General features: G+C 36.4%; 1 protein-coding gene across 1 annotated transcript; it reads right to left on the minus strand.

Annotated features, from left to right (window-relative positions):
* Window positions 1-2,679: 2,679 nt before the first annotated feature.
* LOC127422226 (phenylalanine--tRNA ligase beta subunit-like) lies at window positions 2,680-19,479 on the minus strand. The gene is made up of 17 exons (XM_051665575.1): window positions 19,385-19,479; window positions 18,841-18,896; window positions 17,138-17,292; window positions 16,900-16,975; window positions 15,884-15,999; window positions 15,642-15,792; window positions 15,359-15,467; window positions 12,981-13,051; window positions 12,751-12,812; window positions 12,572-12,623; window positions 11,452-11,513; window positions 9,598-9,805; window positions 9,414-9,494; window positions 6,400-6,492; window positions 6,117-6,234; window positions 5,681-5,833; window positions 2,680-3,104 (listed from the first exon to the last, which is right to left on the minus strand). Exons 1-17 carry the CDS (start codon window positions 19,440-19,442, stop codon window positions 2,953-2,955), a joined length of 1,773 nt encoding a protein of 590 aa, XP_051521535.1. The 5' UTR covers window positions 19,443-19,479; the 3' UTR covers window positions 2,680-2,952.
* Window positions 19,480-19,815: the final 336 nt, after the last annotated feature.

Consider the following 19,815-nt stretch of genomic DNA (forward strand, 5'->3'; position numbering starts at 1 on the left):
TCTCCACCTATTCACAGATTTTGTCTTGTTTAATCAGTATACCTGGTTAGAACCAGGCCCCTCTGTTTAACAGGTAGTACAGCCTAAAATATACTCTGCAGATGACTTGTGTGTTTACATGCACACCAATACAAAACAAAACTATCAAAAATCTGCTAATTAAAAAATCCAATAATGGAAGAAAACCATGTTTCCATGAGATTTGACACAGTCGTTTTATTCTCCGCTACTTGATTGGTCCCTATCCTGAAAGCCCACCCCTACCCATAGTAGGGAGTCATTGGTCCCTATCCCTAAAGACCACACCTTCACCTACCCCTAACCATAAGGATACTAGGGAGTCAGAAATCGAGCAGGCTATAGCTGCAGGCCAAGCTCCAAAAAGGGGCGGGAGCTCCAAACTGCCAGCAAAGACTTACAGAGCCCCTTACCCTAACTGTGACCCTTTTGGAGTGGGCCCCACCCTCTTTTGAACTTTCTGCACCCGTTTGGAGATCCCCGGGCTGCAGCAATACCTAACTGCAGAAATCGACATGACATCGGTAAAAACGCCGGTAAAAGTGTTTACATGCAACATGAAATCAGGGCAATGGCCAAAAATCGACTTTTGCCGATTGGTTTATGCTTAAACCGTTTAAGCCTCAGAAACATAGGAAAGCAGAATTGCAATGTTTGCGTAAAGTAATTGAATAACATATTATATTCAATAAATATGGGCAAAAACTACACCTAACAATAGCTGACACTCTAAACTGTATCAAAACAGTAGCTATGGCAGAAAAGAAAACTGCATATTAACTGTCAAAGCTTTACAGAGCCCTTTAAGTGACATTTGTGGGGGAAAAATCCAGAGATTTCTGCATGTGCACAAGAAACTTTCAAGTGCGAATGAGAAAATTGCTATAAATTTCTGAGTGCGCACTAGCAACTTTCACGTGCGAATGAGAAAATTGCTAGAAACTTCTGAGTGAGCACTAGAAACTCACGTCCAAAGAGAAAATTGCTAGAAACTTCTGAGTGCGTGCTAGAAACTTTCACGTGCGAACAAGAAAATTGCTAGAAACTTCAGAGTGAGCACTAGAAACGTTCACGTGCGAACGAGAAAATTGCTAGAAATTTCTGAGTGCGCACTAGAAACTTTCACATGCGAACGAGAAAATTGCTAGAAATTTGAGTGCGCGCTAGAAACTTTCACGTGCGAACGAGAAAATTGCTAGAAATTTCTGAGTGTGCACTAGAAACGTTCACGTGCAAACGAGAAAATTGCTAGAAACTTCTGAGTGCGCACTAGAAACGTTCACGTGCGAACGAGAAAATTGCTAGAAATTTGAGTGCGCGCTAGAAACTTTCACGTGCGAACGAGAAAATTGCTAGAAACTTCTGAGTGCGCACTAGAAACGTTCACGTGCGAACGAGAAAATTGCTAGAAATTTCTGAGTGCGCGCTAGAAACTTTCACGTGCGAACGAGAAAATTGCTAGAAATTTCTGAGTGTGCACTAGAAACGTTCACGTGCAAACGAGAAAATTGCTAGAAACTTCTGAGTGCGCACTAGAAACGTTCACGTGCGAACGAGAAAATTGCTAGAAATTTCTGAGTGAGCACTAGAAACTTTCACATGCGAGCAAGCACGATAAACTTTCCCGCGTGCACAAGAAAACATTCACGTGTTTACAAATTCGTTTGTGACACAGCGGAATTTGGATTGAAAGTTTATCACGTTTTTTCAAAAGTTCGCAACATGGAAGAAGAGTTTGACCTTTTAAAGTCAAGAGATGTTCCTCGAGGTTTGCTTGCTAAATTGTTAGCTTGTTAACGTGCTCAATTCACACAAAAAGGAAAAAGGCTAAAAAATTGTTGACACAGTTGCGAACACCTTATAAATAACTTCTGGAATTTACTTCAAGTATTTGACCTGAAATATTTGTTTTCTTAATTGCCAACATGTATACTGATGTTTACATTCCCCATAAATATTAACTACTACATAACATAGAGATGTGTATTTTTTATTATTTTGTTTAGACCAGCAAATATATCAATAGGTCTCATTAAATAGTCACATTTGTTAACCATTCATTAATGAACTCTTACTGCTTTTAATAAATTATTTTTCATATACTTTTGTGTTGAATTGTGTTATTAACTTCCAGTTAATTTCTGAAAAAAAAAAAAAAAAAAAATGAAATTGCGCAACCCTAAATGCTCACCGTTGCAATTTTGCAACATTTCTCCAAAACTCAAATATGCATAAAAATTATAATTTTTAAAATTGTGGATTCCTTAAACCCTTTCCAAGAGAATTTTGTATTTTTTTTGCATCAATATCAGTGCTTGGGTCTGAGGGTTAAGGTGTTTACATTATTAAGCGTATTCATTGTAAGATTGTGCATGTAAATGCACTCAAATGACAAATTTAGGCCTACTTTAAAGACACCATAACATAGGCACACCTGCTTTTCTAGCACCAAACAGCTGGAGCTGATTAAGGAGTGAGTGAACTTGCAAACACACCCTGACAGTTCAATGCCAAATGCCTGTTTGTGACATTTCACACATTCAACCTTTAACACTCTTCTGTGTTAAAAGACAGGACAAGCTGGTAAACACGCCTTCAACACTCACATTTTCTTCAAATGTAAAAATCTAGTTCACTTTCAAATTTGACTGGTGAATGTACAAGCACAAAATTTAGACATTATTAGGTTTTGTCATCCATATTTATTTGCTTCTACATTGTAAAATGTATCCATGTACTGGACACAAACATATGGGCATGGCATTTAATATATGAACAACATGTACTAGCAGTGGACAAGTCAAGCTTTCTTAAAACAGCGACTTCATTTTCTAAACAAAATATACATGTGAGGAGTGGATACAGCATTTGAGGGAGGAGCTAAGACATAGAATGAAGTTGTGGGGTGTGGCTTAAATCATTTGAATTATGACATCACAGGAAGAGCTCAATGTCGAAATCAATGGCAGAGCAGGGCATAGTCAGCTCAAAGCGACTGATGACATCAGGGTGAAGGACCCCGAGGTGTCCAATGCTTTTGCCACGTGAAAAGATCTCAGCACAGCGACCAGGAAAGAAGGTGGAGTCTGTAAGAAGGATAGAAAGAATAAAATTACACTACTCAAAAAGACAAAAATAATGCAGAATGCCGAGTCCACAGCAGTAAACCTGATGTTTACATGTCATAGCTACTTTTGCAATTTAAGTCTTCTGACTCTCTCTCTTTTAAAATGATCAAGAAACAGCATTCAAAACCCATTTTACGTAATTTTACATTTTACGTAATGTGACTTGATGTAACCTTTATTACATTGTTAAAGGGGTCATGACATGCCTTTTTCATTATTTTTTTAATATGTTCCTTGAGGTTCACTTATAATATTCATTATAGTTTTTTGCACAAAAAAACAGTCATGTATTTGTAAAACATGATTGTTTTCCAACCTCATTCTGGCCCTCTGTCAAAAACACGTTTTTGTGCTGCTTCTCCTTTAAGACTTCACAGTAAACGCCCACTTTTATGACTGGCGTATGACTAGGCATTGATGTGTTGTGGAGGCAGTCAGATGCAAATGTCTACTACAGTGTGACATCATAATATAAGTAGAGAATGAGTTGTTTTGGCAGCTTGTTTTCGTCAAATGCTCTTTTTGGTGTGAGGAGGAAGTTTTGAGTTCTGAAACTTAAAGTATGTTTTTATAGTATAATGACCTCTAATATAGTATGTCAAAATATAAATGTCATGACCCCTTTAATTATTTTGTTAAAGCTTCACTATGTAAGATTTTTTTGGTTACAATTAACAAATGTTATTTAATTATTGAGTGAGTACATAAAAAAATCTATTTTTCCGATTAACTACAGTAAGCCTACAATTATGATTTTTATTTTGAGGGAATTTGAGCTGTCGGGTCGGATTTGGTGCAAAATCGCAGGCATACGTCATTCGCCCTTGCGTGTTTACATTATATCCGTAAGCGGAAAAATAAGCTCCGGCTGTGTCGCGAGAAACAGGAAGCGAGTACGACAGCTATTCAGTTAAACCAGTCATGGTTTCAGGAGTCAGGACAGCAGTGTAGTGAAATCACTCTCCTAATGGATTTAACTGTTTTTTTTTACTGTTTGGCGAAGTTGTATATATATATATAATTTTTTTTTTTTTTTTCCTAAATAAGCTAACTTCAAAAAACTATGCTTTTCACATACATGCATTGTTCATACACATACTGGTCTGATAAACTTATGAGTTTCTTGTACCGCTTCACATTTTCTTTTCACCATAAAAGCAGATCCTCGTCTGTTGGTATGCATGACTCCAACAAGAACCAAATACCAATAGAGTAGAATTTAATAAGAATCAAAATATTACAAGTATTGCCACACATTGCATTCGCTTGAAACCACAGACGCCATGATATCTCCTCTCATCCAACACATCGACGACACACATCCACAGCGCCCCAAGTGGACTCAATTGTAACCGCGAGATTTTGTGAGCGATTCAGAGGGAAAGTACAGTGTAATTCAGCATTATAATTCAGTCAAATATGCAAAGGAAAGTCAATTTGCGATATTCCAGTAGAGAAATCGATTACTCATGCACATCCCTAGTTAATTTTCACACCATTTGTTTTGACGAAAACGTCCTTTAATTGTAGTCAATATTTTATTCTGAATTTTTCTTTTTTTTTTTTTTTTGTTTGTGCATTTTTAATGTCTTACAACACTTAGAATTTTTCTCGTCATATTTTTATCAATAGTATTTTTCAGTTAAAACCGTTTGATTGGGGGGCCTGGGTAGCTCAGCAAGTAAAGACGCTGACTACCAAACATGGAGTCACAAGTTTGAATCCAGGGCGTGCTGAGTGACTCCAGCTAGGTCTCCTAAGCAACCAACTGGCCCGGTTGCTAGGGTGGGTAGAGTCACGTTGGGTTAACCTCCTCGTGGTCGCTATAATGCGGTTCTCGCTCTCGGTGGGGCGCGTGGTGAGTTGTGGATGCCGCGGAGAATAGCGTGAGCCTCCACATGGTAACGCGCTCAACAAGCCACGTGATAAGATGCGCAGATTGACTGTCTCAGACGCGAAAGCAACTGAGATTTGTCCTCCGCCACCTGGATTGAGGCGAGTCACTACGCCACCACGAGGACTTGGAGTGCATTGGGAATTGGGCATTCCAAATTGGGGAGAAGAGGGGATAAAATCCCCCCATAAAAACTTTGATTATCGTCATGATGCGTCTTTTCTTCATTATTGTTGTCAAAAACAAAAAACCCTTGACTGATGTTAGAGGTTTAAAGAGACAATGTAGAGCAGTGTTAGTCTGGTCAATGAAATTACTGATGAAAATGTTTGTTGAGGAGACTAACACTGCTCTGAATTGTCTGTTTAAACCTATTCTGCCCATCAGGTAGAAATATAGTACTGTAAGTAAAACAGGAGCTGAAGTTTCTGAATGAAAAAGTCCCACCAAAGCAACTGTAACAGTTCCTGGTTTGCTGACCTACTGCTTGCATTCAAACGCTGTTAAATATTAACAACTAAACCAAATCATTAAATATGACTCACAGAGTCCATAAACCCCACTAACAGGTGCACAAACAGTAATCACTCAAAGTATCAGAGGAAGGACATCATGTTTACTTTTAACATTTATGACTCACCCTCGGCCGCCTGGATGTGGTATCCTTGGTTATGGCCTGGTTTGACATCCAACAGTTGCATGACCCGGTCCAGAAGTCCATGAATGACTTCAAAACCCGGACTCTTGTTGTAGAATACGGCACAAAGACGCCTGTTATTACGAGCCCCTACGTCTGTGTATTTTCAAGTGAGAGAGAGAGAGATAAATGTATCAACATCATGTGTTTATTCAGAGATTCTCAACTGGTGGGTTTCGACCCAAAAATGGGTTGCAGGTCTGTTCTGATAGGGCTGGGGAAAACAGTGCTAAATTCTAATAAATAAAATACCACTAAGCATGTAATCATGCATGTAAGATATCAAAATAAATCTGAATCCTAAAGCAAAACCAGTTGAGAACCGCTGTGTTTTGATATGGAGATGTCAGAGTTGCACATTGAAATTCAGTGTATTCACCTTTAGTTTCGTCCTTAAGGACAACGTCTGAAATCTCGAACAGTTTGAGAGGAAGGGGCATCTTCCTGTTAGCAGCAAGTGTTTTTAAGAGACCAGGTAAAAGAGAGGTGCGCGCCACCTAGAGGGCAGTAAACGCCAGTATTAGTCAAGTTCCATGGTCAAATCTAACAAATCATTTACAGAAGCCCTAAGCTACCAACTAATTAATTTAAACTCTGACAGAGCACCCTCTGGTGGAAAGATGTGAGAAATACAAATAAGGATTGCACAGGTTGTGTGTTACCTCAAACTCTGCAGTCTTTGGGTTGGAGATGTGCACTGCTCTGGTTTCTGCAATGTTTTTCCCAAGTTTATCTGCAATATCTTCTTGTGAGCACTGCAAAGAGAGAGAAAAAGACAAGATACAAGGTCATGAAAACTATTATTTTTTGTTCTTGTGATACAAGTTTGAAACCCATACCATTTTATTGAAACAAAGTTTCAAAAACAGTTTTAGAAATCACAACCTTGAGCACATTAAAGAAATAGTTCTGTAATGAAATAAAATTCTGTCATTATTAACTCAAATTATAAGTCACTTTATAAATGACAGAATGTAGCACACAAGTCATATGGACTATTTTTAACAGTATTTTATGGTGCTTTTTACCATATTTGAAGCTTGACAGCACTCATTCACTTTCATTGTATGGAAAAGAGCAACATCTCATTTTGTTCCACAGGGGACAAGAAAAGGTTCAGTTATGTGACTATTCATCAACGTGATGAACCATGTGAATTTTGATACATTTCATATGTAAAGAGGTTAACCAATCAAAACAGAGTTCAAATACATGCAAAAAGACTAAGCAACAAAAACAGCCTGTTTAATATTAAGGGTCAGAGAGAAGGTGAAAAACGGTCAGGTAAAAACGAAATTATTATTTTTGCTGCAAGAAACCTTGACTATTATTATAAATCAGGAGTTTTCAAACTTTCTGATGCCAAGGACCCCCAAATAAGACAATCACCTTGCGAGGGACCCAATCCTAAAAATATATTGGTCGCTATATATTTTTGTGTATAAAGACCAGAGAAAAATTAAGAAAAAAAATTAAGTGCGATATTATAGACAATTTCAATAATTCGCTTTTATACTGTTATTGTGCTAACGCCAAAAGAAATTATTAAAATAAGGGGGCCTGGGTAGCTCAGTGGTAAAGATGCTGGCTACCACCCCTGGAGTTCGCTAGTTCGAATCCCAGGGCGTGCGGAGTAAGCCAGGCCTCCTAGGCAACGAAATTGGCCCGGTTGCTAGGGAGGGTAGAGTCACATGGGGTAACCTCCTCGTGGTCGCTATAATGTGGTTCGTTCTCGGTGGGGCACGTGGTGAGTTGAGCGTGGATGCCGCGGTGGATGGCGTGAAGCCTCGACACGCGCTATGTCTCCGTGGCAACGCGCTCAACAAGCCACGTGATAAGATGCGCGGGTTGACGGTCTCAGACGCAGAGGCAACTGGGATTCATCCTCCACCACCAGGATTGAGGCGAATCACTACGCGACAACGAGGACTTAAAAGCGCACAGGGAACTGGGCATTCCAAATTGGGTGAAAAAAAAAAAATGATTAAAATATTATCTGTAGGGATGCACAGATTTTTCTACCAAATTAAAACCATCAGCTATAACCATCGATATTAAACTCTATGGACCCGCCGGAGAGTCCAAAGGGGGACACTACATCGCGAAAAATTTTTACGCTTAAAACGTTAAAGTTAGTGATGGGAAGATCATTTTACTGACTTGGTTCTTTGAGTCTCGTTCAGCAAAATGAACGGATCTTTATTCAAGTCATTTCGTTCATTTCGTTCATTTGAGCAGAATTCAATTAAAATGTAAAATTTTCAATAGCCAAATCCCCCCAACACGTGCACTTCATAGCGTATACAGCTGTCACGTGACAAAGGAACGAACGACTCGGACCAGATGACTCGAGAGGTGAACTAATCATTTCTGTTTCCTGTGTGAGCAATGCATAGCGTATGCGGTTTTCACGTAACAATCGAACGAAGGTTGCGCAATGCCAACACAAAATGAACGAATCACTCTCTGAGACTACTCGTTCTTCTGAGTCACATAAAAGATTCGTTCAAAATGAACGAATCATTCATGAATGACCCATCACTAGTTAAAGTCTCCGTATACATAAGTCAGGCATATGAGGTATCATTTGAAATCGTAGAATCTGAACTTTTTAGAGATAACCATCAATTCTGCATTTATGTTACTTAAAATAACAAAATAGGGCCTCAGAACATTCACGTTGAAAATTAGCTTGTAGTCCACTCAGAGGTTGAGATATTCAATGAAACAACAAGGGTGGTGCTTGAACTGAATATCAGACTGAATGTCTATGGACGAGCACATCTGTGAGGGCTAAAATACGTTGGAGCAATTTTGCGATTTTTTTGCAATTTGTCCACAGTATGTGTGAATGGTGAGCGTTTAAATTTGAGTGTGAAAAATTGCGGCCGGCAGCCCAAAAATGCACCAGAGTTTAAGGGGGTGTTTATTGTGTCAGAGCGTGTTTGGTCCACCAGTTTTGCATGTCGGTGTTTGCATGCTTATGATCGCATAAGCATGAAAACGCTGATATGAAAAACAATGGTTTACTTGTAATTAATAACCTAATTTACTGTGTTGTATTTAGTTTATAATCATTTTTCTGTGAGTACTATAAAGATAAAAGCATGTCAAAAGTAAAGTATGTCAAAAATGCATAATATAAATTTTTAATGTGAGTTCTGTTGTTTAAAACTGCAAAAACAAAGTGCAAAAATGTTTTAGAAGTGCAAAATAACCCCATTTAAATAGTTGTTACAATTATATCTTGTATTGTGGATCTCTTTGGCCTGTCATGTGTTTAACAGATCCAAGCCATGTTCAATGGAAATTTATTGTTAGAATAATAAAATAGCTTTTTAAAGCATTTTTAAAGCACTATTACTAAGCAAAACAGTGATTTGATGACAGAATAAGGAGAGTAAGTGGCATATTATTGGTATCATATGTATCGTATAAGCCAAAAAGTTGCATCCATAATTATCTAGAAAATAATTAGCCTACTCTGTAGTATGCTGACAGTGTATCTTATTTCTACCCTATAATTGAGTAATGTTAGATGTATATACTGTATAATAGTGTCATTATAAATGGTCTTATTGGAAAGAAATAAAATGGTACAATAGAATTTTGTAGAATATAGCCCTTTTTAAAGATTTTAAGGCAAATTTGAAATTTGAGAGAAGTGATATTTTACCAGAGCGAATGTCAGAGCTTCAGTAAATCCAGCGGCAGCAAGGTCTTGCCTCAGTAGCTCTGTTAATTTATTTAGGGGGAGCTGAAAACACACACAAACACACTTGTCACTTTGTGACTCAATATCAAATGTCAACAGATAAATCTCACATTTTGATTGGCAAGAATGAATGTTATTCTCTAACCTGATTGGCTACCGTGTAAGTGCGGGGCGTGGTCCTGACAATATTGTTAAATCCATAAGCCATAGCAGCATCCTCCATGATGTCACAGGCGTGGATGACATCTGAGCGTGTGGGTGGGATCTCAACCTGGATCTGATCACCCTCACCGCTGACCTCTGACTTCAAACACATCCGTGTCAGCAGCTTAGCTATACTTTCTGCTGATTCGCTGAGCAAAAACAGAAGCAAGAGAAGAAAAATATCTAAGAGATATTATACAACAGTTTGTTGTATTGGACAAGAGACATTCCAAGAGCACTGATGTCTCACACCATCAGCACTCGGACGTGTTACTATTTGTATCACTCCGCTTGTGTTCGTGGCTTTCTAAACTAAAGTGTAAGAGCAGCGCAGATGTCAAAAACCAGCTAGATGAGTGTCTTCTCATTTTTGACTGTGACATTAAAGATTTTAGCCAGGAGGTGGCGACAACAGACCATTTTGATATGTTATGAGCAAGTTAAGTTGACTGAGTCAGCGCTGTCAGTCAGCGATCGGATTCTTTGAAGTCATCGGCACCGTCTCTCGCTTCATGATCACTTGAGTTACTACTACACTACAGCTGGGAAATACAGTTAAACTAACAGCTTCAGCATTAAGGCTAATCACAGCTGAGAGACACAACAGACGAAGTAACATACTCAAGGTGCTTACCTACCGGAGTTTCCGCGTTAGGAGGAGATTGTAAATATTGAACATGGGGAGGAGAGAACGAACCGGCTAATGTGAAAAACTCAGGGAGGACCCCGCTTGGATGGCTATTTTTTACACAGAGAAAATTGTATTAAATGTATTTGACCAAATTCCATTATCTTCAAGAAGCTGACTAACACTACAGCAGAGGAATAGAGTTAAACAGCTGTAGCTTTAATGTTCATCTCTGGGAGTCTCGGGTAATCGCACATGCTCAATCGCTCTCTCTCTCTCTCTCAAACACACACATGCACACACATCATTGTTTCTTCAATAACATGTCAGAAACAGCCCAAGCTGTTGTTACTAGTTCTAAAGTGAGGAGTTAAACAGCTGTAGCTATAATGTTCATCTCTGCTTGGGAATCACAGGTAATAGTACATGTTCAATCGCTCTCTCTCTCTCTCTCAAACACACACACATCATTGTTTCTTCAATAACTTGTTAGAAACAGCCCAAGCTGTCGTTACTAGTTCTAAAGTGATGAGTTAAACAGCTGTAGCAATAATGTTCATCTCTGCTTGGGAGTCACAGGTAATAGTACATGTTCAATCGCTCTCTCTCTCTTAAACACACACACATCATTGTTTTTCAATAACTTGTTAGAAACAGCCCAAGCTGTCGTTACTAGTTCTAAAGTGATGAGTAAAACAGCTGTAGCAATAATGTTCATCTCTGCTTGGGAGTCACAGTTAATAGTACATGTTCAATCGCTCTCTCTCTCAAACACACACACACATCATTGTTTCTTCAATAACTTGTTAGAAACAGCCCAAGCTGTCATTACTAGTTCTAAAGTGATGTTTTTGATAAGTAACGGAGGCTTGGGTGCATCTTTTGAACTAGCAACGGCAGATCCTGGTCCGTGGCGTAAGAAAGAAGTTCCATGCACAAGTTCGTTTTTTTGTGACAGTCATTTTTTTATTTACTTGTTCGTTGAACTGTTGTTAAAAAGCAATATCACACCAACAATCGTGCTGTATGGCCCTTAATCAGCACAGCTGTGATTACCTGCGGCCGAATCACAGCTGTGCTGATATAGGGTCATACAGCACTCTTGCTTGTGTGATACTGCTTTAACATTAAACATTTACACTGTTCTGAATTTCAGATCAAACTTACTTGATCCCGACTTTTTTGTTGATAAAATCCCCAGAGAGCGTCTCCATCCTGTAAGCCAGCTCCTAGAGTAGACAATCAGCAAAAAAAATTTAATAACTTATTTTTAAAAGTTCATTTTCATTAGAATGACAGACTGATCTCATGAAAATTACGTGACTGTGGCATCATTTTTGCAAAATGATTTTATGTGGTTCCTTAGACGTTTCACTGCAGTTCTGAAGTGAAATATCCACTGAGTGGCGCTAAAAGAGAGTTAACTGTTAAACGAGTCCTATATAAAATCCCAAACATATGAGGGTTTTAAAGGTTAATGCTCTATTGAATTTTAAAACAACAAAACCAACCTCCCTACCCTAAACCTTAACCTAACCGATAGTGTCATAAAAAGCAAATGTGAGATAAAAAACGTAATCGCTGAAGTCGCCAAGTCATTTTGTGGTGCTTCTGACGCTTTTAGCTCATGTGTTGACTGTGTGTGAAGAACAGGCCGAAAAGTAAGGGTTTATGAACTGATAATCTGCCATTTTACTCATGATTTGTGTGAAAGTGTATCTAAAGGTATAGTTACATGATTCAATGAGACCAGGCTTAGAACTGAGATTATTTTTTACCCTTACAAAAAATCTAAAGTAGCCACAAATTTGCAGCAACTTTGCCGGTCGTTATTTTCACATGCAAATGAGCTTTTGATTCACCACAAATGTGTGCCAGAAGTTTATAGCTCTGAACTCTTGATTTTAGTAAGGCAAGTCACAAGAATGAGTTTTAAATTCTGAGATTAAAGTCAACAAGAAACAGCATTCTTAAGTAAAATAGGAACCTGATACTTGATTATATCTATCAGGAATTGATTAGACTGTGAAAAGTGGCCTCTATATCATCTGAAAAATAAAAGGGATTGGTGATATCAGTCGAAAAGGGAAAGCATTTGATTTCAGAGAAAAACATATTTCTCTTTGGAATAACATGCACCAGTGAATCATTCACAAAAAGACCAGGAACATGTATTATGAAAGTAAATAGGGTCAATTTTGATTTTATGTTGACTCTTCATGTTAACCTTCTTAAGAGATAATATTCATAGCAGTAATTCTAGTTAAATTAAAAACTGAATACTTACAGGATACACACACAATCTGCCATCAGGGTAAACGACCTCCGCCTCTTCTGCCCTGTTAGAGAGCAAAAAAAGCACATCTCACTACTGAACAATATGCCGCAGCACATTTACAAAATAAAAACTCTCTTCTTGATTAATTTCTATGAGGAAACTGAATTATACTTATAAATATAACTCACGTGAACGGCTCCCCGCAAAATTCACTGAACATGGTCACCATCATGTCCAGCACAATCTTTGCCTACACATTAATAAATGTTTTACATGTTTACCTGTATCCTACAGTTAAAACAACAAGACATTAAGATTATAGACTAGGATTATTACACTCTATATGTGTATTCTGGTTTAATATGATCAGTTAACAAACATGACCAAAGTTCAGGTTCTGTACCAGAATTTAGCTTACCTTTGTAAGATCTGTGGCTGTACACTCAATGAATATGTTCTTTGTGTTTAATGAAATTTTGCTATGGTCCCCTGGGACAAAAAACAACAACAGTCTTTTAAATGAACAGAGCTTCTAAATGTACAGATCTATGCAGAAAATTAGGCAACAAATCTAACCATAAGATCAAACCTAACCTAAGCTCAAACATAACCATAAAGAAATTATTTACATACAGTATACATGTTGAAAATACTAGATAAGGTAGTGTCCTCCCAACTATGTTCATTTCTACAGAGAAATAGTATATATGAAAAATGTAAATCAGGATTTAGGCCTCATCACAGTACAGAGACTGCACTTATCAGAGTTACAAATGACTTGCTCCTATCATCTGATCGCGGCTGCATTTCACTTCTAGTGCTTTTAGATCTTAGTGCTGCCTTCGACACCATAGATCACAACATTCTCTTGAATAGGCTTGAGAATTATGTTGGCATTTGTTGACTTGCTTTAGGTCCTATTTAGCAGACCACTACCACTTTGTCTGTATAAACGAGGAATTGTCAAATCTAACAAAGGTTAAGTATGGAGTGCCACAGGGATCAGTTTTAGGGTCTCTGCTTTTCTCCTTATATGCTTCCCCTGGGAGATATTATGAGGAATCGTGGAATAAGTTTCCACTGTTATGCTGACGATACCCAACTTTATATTTCGAAACCCGATAAAATTTCACAATTCTCCAAATTAGCAGAGTGTATCAATGAAATCAAAGACTGGATGACCAGAAATGTCCTTCTACTCCATTCCGACAAAATAGAGGTACTAATTATTGGACCAAAAACTTCTAAAAATAAGAAGATAAAATATAATTTGACTCACAATGGATGAACAGTTACAACGTCTTCTACAGTAAAAAACATAGGTGTTATATTTGATACCAATCTGTCCTTTGAAAATCACATTTCCAATGTTTGTAGAACATCATTCTTCCACCTAAGAAATATTGCAAAGTTACAACACATGCTCTCTGTTGCTGATGCCGAAAAACTAATTCATGCGTTCATGACCTCAAGACTACATTATTGTAATGCATTACTGGGAGGATGTCCAGCAAGTTCAATAAATAAACTTAAATTGGTTCAAAATGCAGCAGCCAGAGTGCTGACTAGAACTAAGAAATATGATCATATTGGCCCCATTTATCATCGTTATATTGGCTACCTGTTACATTTTGTATTAATTTTAAAATTCTGTTAACTACATACAAAGCTTTGAATGGTCAAGCTCCGCAGTACTTAAGTGACCTTCTACCACGCTATATTCCATCACGTTCATTACGATCACAAAATTCTGGCCTGTTAATAGTTCCTAGAATATAAAAATCCACAAAAGGACGTAGATCCTTTTCCTATTTGGCTCCTAAACTATGGAATAGTCTCCCTAACACTGTTCGGGACACAGACACACTCACTCAGTTTAAGTCTAGACTCATCTATTTAGCCAGGCATACACCAAATTTATCCATCAACTCACAATTAGGCTGCTTTAGTTAGGTCTGCCAGAACCAAAAACATTTCTCATAATCAATAACTCAGCAATAAATTGAACAGCATTTACGCTAATATTATTCTATTTGTTTCCCTGTCTCAACCTTGGTATTCATCTCCTATTCCGAGGTCACCAGGACTGTCCGGATCCAGCTCCATTCCTGCTTGGTATTGGACTCAACTGCTACGTGTCTCTTAAATGCAGCCGGTACTACCCAGACATCACTTCAGTCTATTACGATGGACCTCAGAGGATGAACTAATGCCAGCTCCAACCATAAGACATGGGATACTTCATATGCCACTGCATGAACCTTGGACTTAGGATGGACCTCACCGAAATGACCTGCCGGTTAAACTAAGATGCACCTCACTGATCTCTGCCTGCATCACCTTGGTCTAATGATGGACTACACTATTGAAATGGAATACATAGACTATCAATTAATTGCCATCAAAAGCCTTCATCAGCCAACTAACAAGGACAATGCATCTATGTGAACTTCTGCAGTTAATCCAGGATGGACTTCACAGACATTAATCATTAATCTTATAGTTCATACAAAATCTTTGTTTATACACTGGCTTGTTTATATTCCTGCATTATGCTCAAAATTTTAATTTCTTTCTGGTGATTAGGATTTTGGTTGCACAATAAACTGCAGCTGGGATTTTATTAATTTTGGGCTCTTGTAGCCCCTATGTCTATGCCCATCATAGTGATGTGAGAGAAGCAGTTAGTAATTTGTAGTGGATTACTTTTTAAAAGTAACTTACCAAACAGTTGACCTCTAGTAAATAATACAAGAATATGTCTTGTGTGAGTGTATATATGTATAATTGACTCACCGTTGATGATAGGAGGCATAGACAGGACGATTCCGTTGCTGTCATATATGATGGGGTAGAGAGGTTCATTCTCAATTATATGCAGGTAGTGTCTCAGATGACTGTCAGTCTAAAAACATAATATTGATTACATTTCCTTTCTCATTGAGTGATGCTTTCGGACATAAATCTTCTAATCAATATGAGCACAACAAAGTAGCAAATCAAATGCATTTATTAGTGTCAGAAAGCATTATCAGCTAATAGAAGCCTATCCCAACGACTGCAGCCAAACAGAGCTCACCTTATAGAGACTCATGAGCTCGGTGGCAGTGTATTCTTTGCTCTGATTGAGCGGTTTGAAGAGGATATCACCAGGCGGTTTGGCTGTGTAGGTGAAAGGGCCAGAGATAGTGTCCAAATCATGAGTTCCTATGGCAACCAGAGTTCTTTTCCTGAAGAAAGAAGAGTGCATTGATAATTTCTGCAAAATACTCCTCCTGAGACTTGTAACTTCTCATAGTAAAACTGATAAGAACCACTAACCTGCAAATGTTCTGGTGCAGTTTCTCCTGCAGCTCTATGAAGCTCTCGTATCGTTCCTGAGTGAAAGTGATGTTGCGCAGCACAGCTGCTACTGCGTGTGGCCTTACAGACGCCGTCTACAGGGACACAGAGAGGGACACGTAACTTCATTGTCAGCAAAGCCCCTGTACGATTACTCTCCACGATCGTCCTCCATTTCTCACTACAGCTGATGGCTGTTCACATCAGCTCTTAAAGGGATTGTTCACCCAAAACATTCTCTCACTATTTACTCACCCTCATGCCATCCCAGATGTGTATGACTTTCTGTCTTCTGCATAACACAAAGATTTTTAGAAGAATATTTCAGCTCTGTAGATCCTCACAATACAAGTCAACAGGGTCCAAAACTTTGAAGCTCCAAAAAGCACATAAAGGCAGCATAGAAGTAATCTTTGTGACTCCAGTGGTTTCATCCATGTCTTTAGAAGAGATATGATAGGTGTGGGTGAGAAACAGATCAATATCCTTTTTTAAAGACCTTTATATATATATATATATATATATATATATATATATATATATATATATATATATATATATATATAAAAATCTCCACAAAAGAAGAGTTCTTCTTTTGTTTTTGGTGATTCTCATTCTTTGTGCATATCGTCCGCCACCTACTGGGCAGGAAGGAGAACTTATAGTAAAAAAATGATCTGTTTCTCACCCACACCTATCATATTGCTTCTGAAGACACGGATTTAACCACTGCAGTTGTATGGATTACATATATGCGGCCTTTATGTGCTTCAAAGTATTGGACCTTGTTGACTTCCATTGTATGGACCTTGAGAGCTGAGATATTCTTATAAAAATATTTGTGTTCAGCAGAAGAAAAAAGCTATATACATCTGGGATGGCATGAGGTTGAGTAAATGATGAGAGAATTTTAATTTTTAAGTGAACTAGCCCTTTAAGATCAAACAATTGAGCGCACTTTTAACAGAAATATAAGCACGATATAAAACACTCACCTCCTCAGTTATCACCAGCCGCTGAGGCTCTGCTCCATTCACAGGACTCACACTCTTGTATCGTGGCGCTCCCATCCTAAAAAGATACAACACTGTATAAAGACACATTCATCCTAATACTTCAAATTCACAATACGCACGTCAATTAGCCAGAAATGTGAAGTTAAAGCAACAGCATGGGTATTTCAATGCTTATAGATAGAAAAAGCAAAACTACAATTTAAATCCTGGGTCTTACTTTTCTTTAAAGACCTGCAGACCCCTGACGAGTCCCTCCAGACATAGCAGATCATAACGGTTGGCTGGAACATCGATCTTATACAGTACTACATCAGACGCCCCCTCAGCCTTCTGATCGCCCTGTTCACGGCTTATGATGTCCTTCTCTGATGTCTTGAGAGACAATAAGGACAAAGTAATGCAGCAATGCATGAGTCAACAGTAAACAGGCAAATGTAAATAGATTCATTCATAGCATAATGACAATTTTGTAGAATAACATGATGATTATATCAATGCAATATATATATTACAAAAATATAAAATAGATATTTTATGAATGTATTATGTGCATAATATTATAACAAACATTTAATAGGTAATATCAATTGTAATATTTTATTTAAATATTTCATGTAAAAATAAACCATATTTACTTGTTCATTATATTATAACAAAAACATGTAATAGGTAAATATCAATTGTAATATTTTATTTAAATATTTCATGTAAAAATAAACCATATTTACTTGTTCATTATATTATAACAAACATGTAATAGGTAATATCAATTGTAATATTTTATTTAAATATTTCATGTAAAAATAAACCATATTTACTTGTTCATTATATTATAACAAACATGTAATAGGTAATATCAATTGTAATATTTTATTTAAATATTTCATGTAATAATAAACCATATTTACTTGTTCATTATATTATAACAAACATGTAATAGGTAATATCAATTGTAATATTTTATTTAAATATTTCATGTAATAATAAACCATATTTACTTGTTCATTATATTAACAAAAACATGTAATAGGTAATATCAATTGTAATATTTTATTTAAATATTTCATGTAAAAATAAACCATATTTACTTGTTCATTATATTATAACAAACATGTAATAGGTAATATCAATTGTAATATTTTATTTAAATATTTCATGTAATAATAAACCATATTTACTTGTTCATTATATTATAACAAACATGTAATAGGTAATATCAATTGTAATATTTTATTTAAATATTTCATGTAATAATAAACCATATTTACTTGTTCATTATATTATAACAAACATGTAATAGGTAATATCAATTGTAATATTTTATTTAAATATTTCATGTAATAATAAACCATATTTACTTGTTCATTATATTAACAACAAACATGTAATAGGTAATATCAATTGTAATATTTTATTTAAATATTTCATGTAAAAATAAACCATATTTACTTGTTCATTATATTAATAACAAACATGTAATAGGTAATATCAATTGTAATATTTTATTTAAATATTTCATGTAATAATAAACCATATTTACTTGTTCATTATATTATAACAAACATGTAATAGGTAATATCAATTGTAATATTTTATTTAAATATTTCATGTAATAATAAACCATATTTACTTGTTCATTATATTATAACAAACATGTAATAGGTAATATCAATTGTAATATTTTATTTAAATATTTCATGTAAAAATAAACCATATTTACTTGTTCATTATATTAACAAAAACATGAAATAGGTAATATCAATTGTAATATTTTATTTAAATATTTAAAGTAAAATAATTCATATTTACTTTATTTGCATAGCAAATAACAATAAAACAAACGTTTACACTTTTTGACATTAATATTACACAGTCACTTCTATTTATCAGCTTGTAAACTAATATAATTTCATGACTTACGATTTCATCGAGCTCGAGGCCGAACTCGAAACATAGTTCATCAAATTCTTCATCAGCTAGAGATAAAAAAAAAATATATTTAATTGTATTTAATGCATTATGATGACGTCATCGCGGTGCTTTCTATTTGACAGCCGAGCTTTTCTAATGAATGAAGAATAATACTAATTACATTATAAGACAAAGTATTTCTGCATTTAACCAGCAACAGACTCTAAAACTATATAAATCAACTACAATCCAAAATATTATCTGCATTCATTAAAATCTCTGAATGATTTGGATATGATGCAATCGCTGCGACACTCTGGAGAAATTAAACTCATATAACTTGAATTAATTTTGAGTCACAATATCAACTCATTCAGCAATTATGAAGTGATAAACGGTTGAACAAATGAAGTACAGGCTGTTATTTCTTTACTTAGATAGTCCTCCATCATTTTCCCAAATGGAAACACAATCACACACACAGTTAGCTCTTTTTTCCCAACAAAGATCACACTCTTGTATTTATAAAGGGGATACATGTCAAAACACTGACTGTATTTTTGTCCGAGGGCATCAAAGAGCAGATCTCTCTTCACGCTGACAGTCGGCATGGTCGCAGCTGATCACCTGGGTCTAATCCGGTTCCGGACGCCAACATCCGTTTTCAAAATAAAAGCCCGATTCGATGCAGCCATAAGATGTTTTACTAAATAAAAGTCTCATAAAAAGCCTTAAAACATTTTTGAAAATTGTACAATCAACTTAAATGGTTAACATTAAACAGCACATAAGCACATAGAGGCAGCATAAAAGTAATCCTTGCGACTCTAGTGGTTTAATCCATGTCTTCAGAAGAGATATGATAGGTATCATATTGCTCAGTGAAAAGGTCAGTGAAAGTGGAAAATAATATTAATATATTATTTTTATGGCAGTTTTTTGACATGGACATTTTTGTCCTCTAAAGTACTAGGTGTGAGTTGT

The sequence above is a fragment of the Myxocyprinus asiaticus genome, chromosome 31, assembly GCF_019703515.2.
Source record: "Myxocyprinus asiaticus isolate MX2 ecotype Aquarium Trade chromosome 31, UBuf_Myxa_2, whole genome shotgun sequence".
NCBI lineage: Eukaryota > Metazoa > Chordata > Actinopteri > Cypriniformes > Catostomidae > Myxocyprinus > Myxocyprinus asiaticus.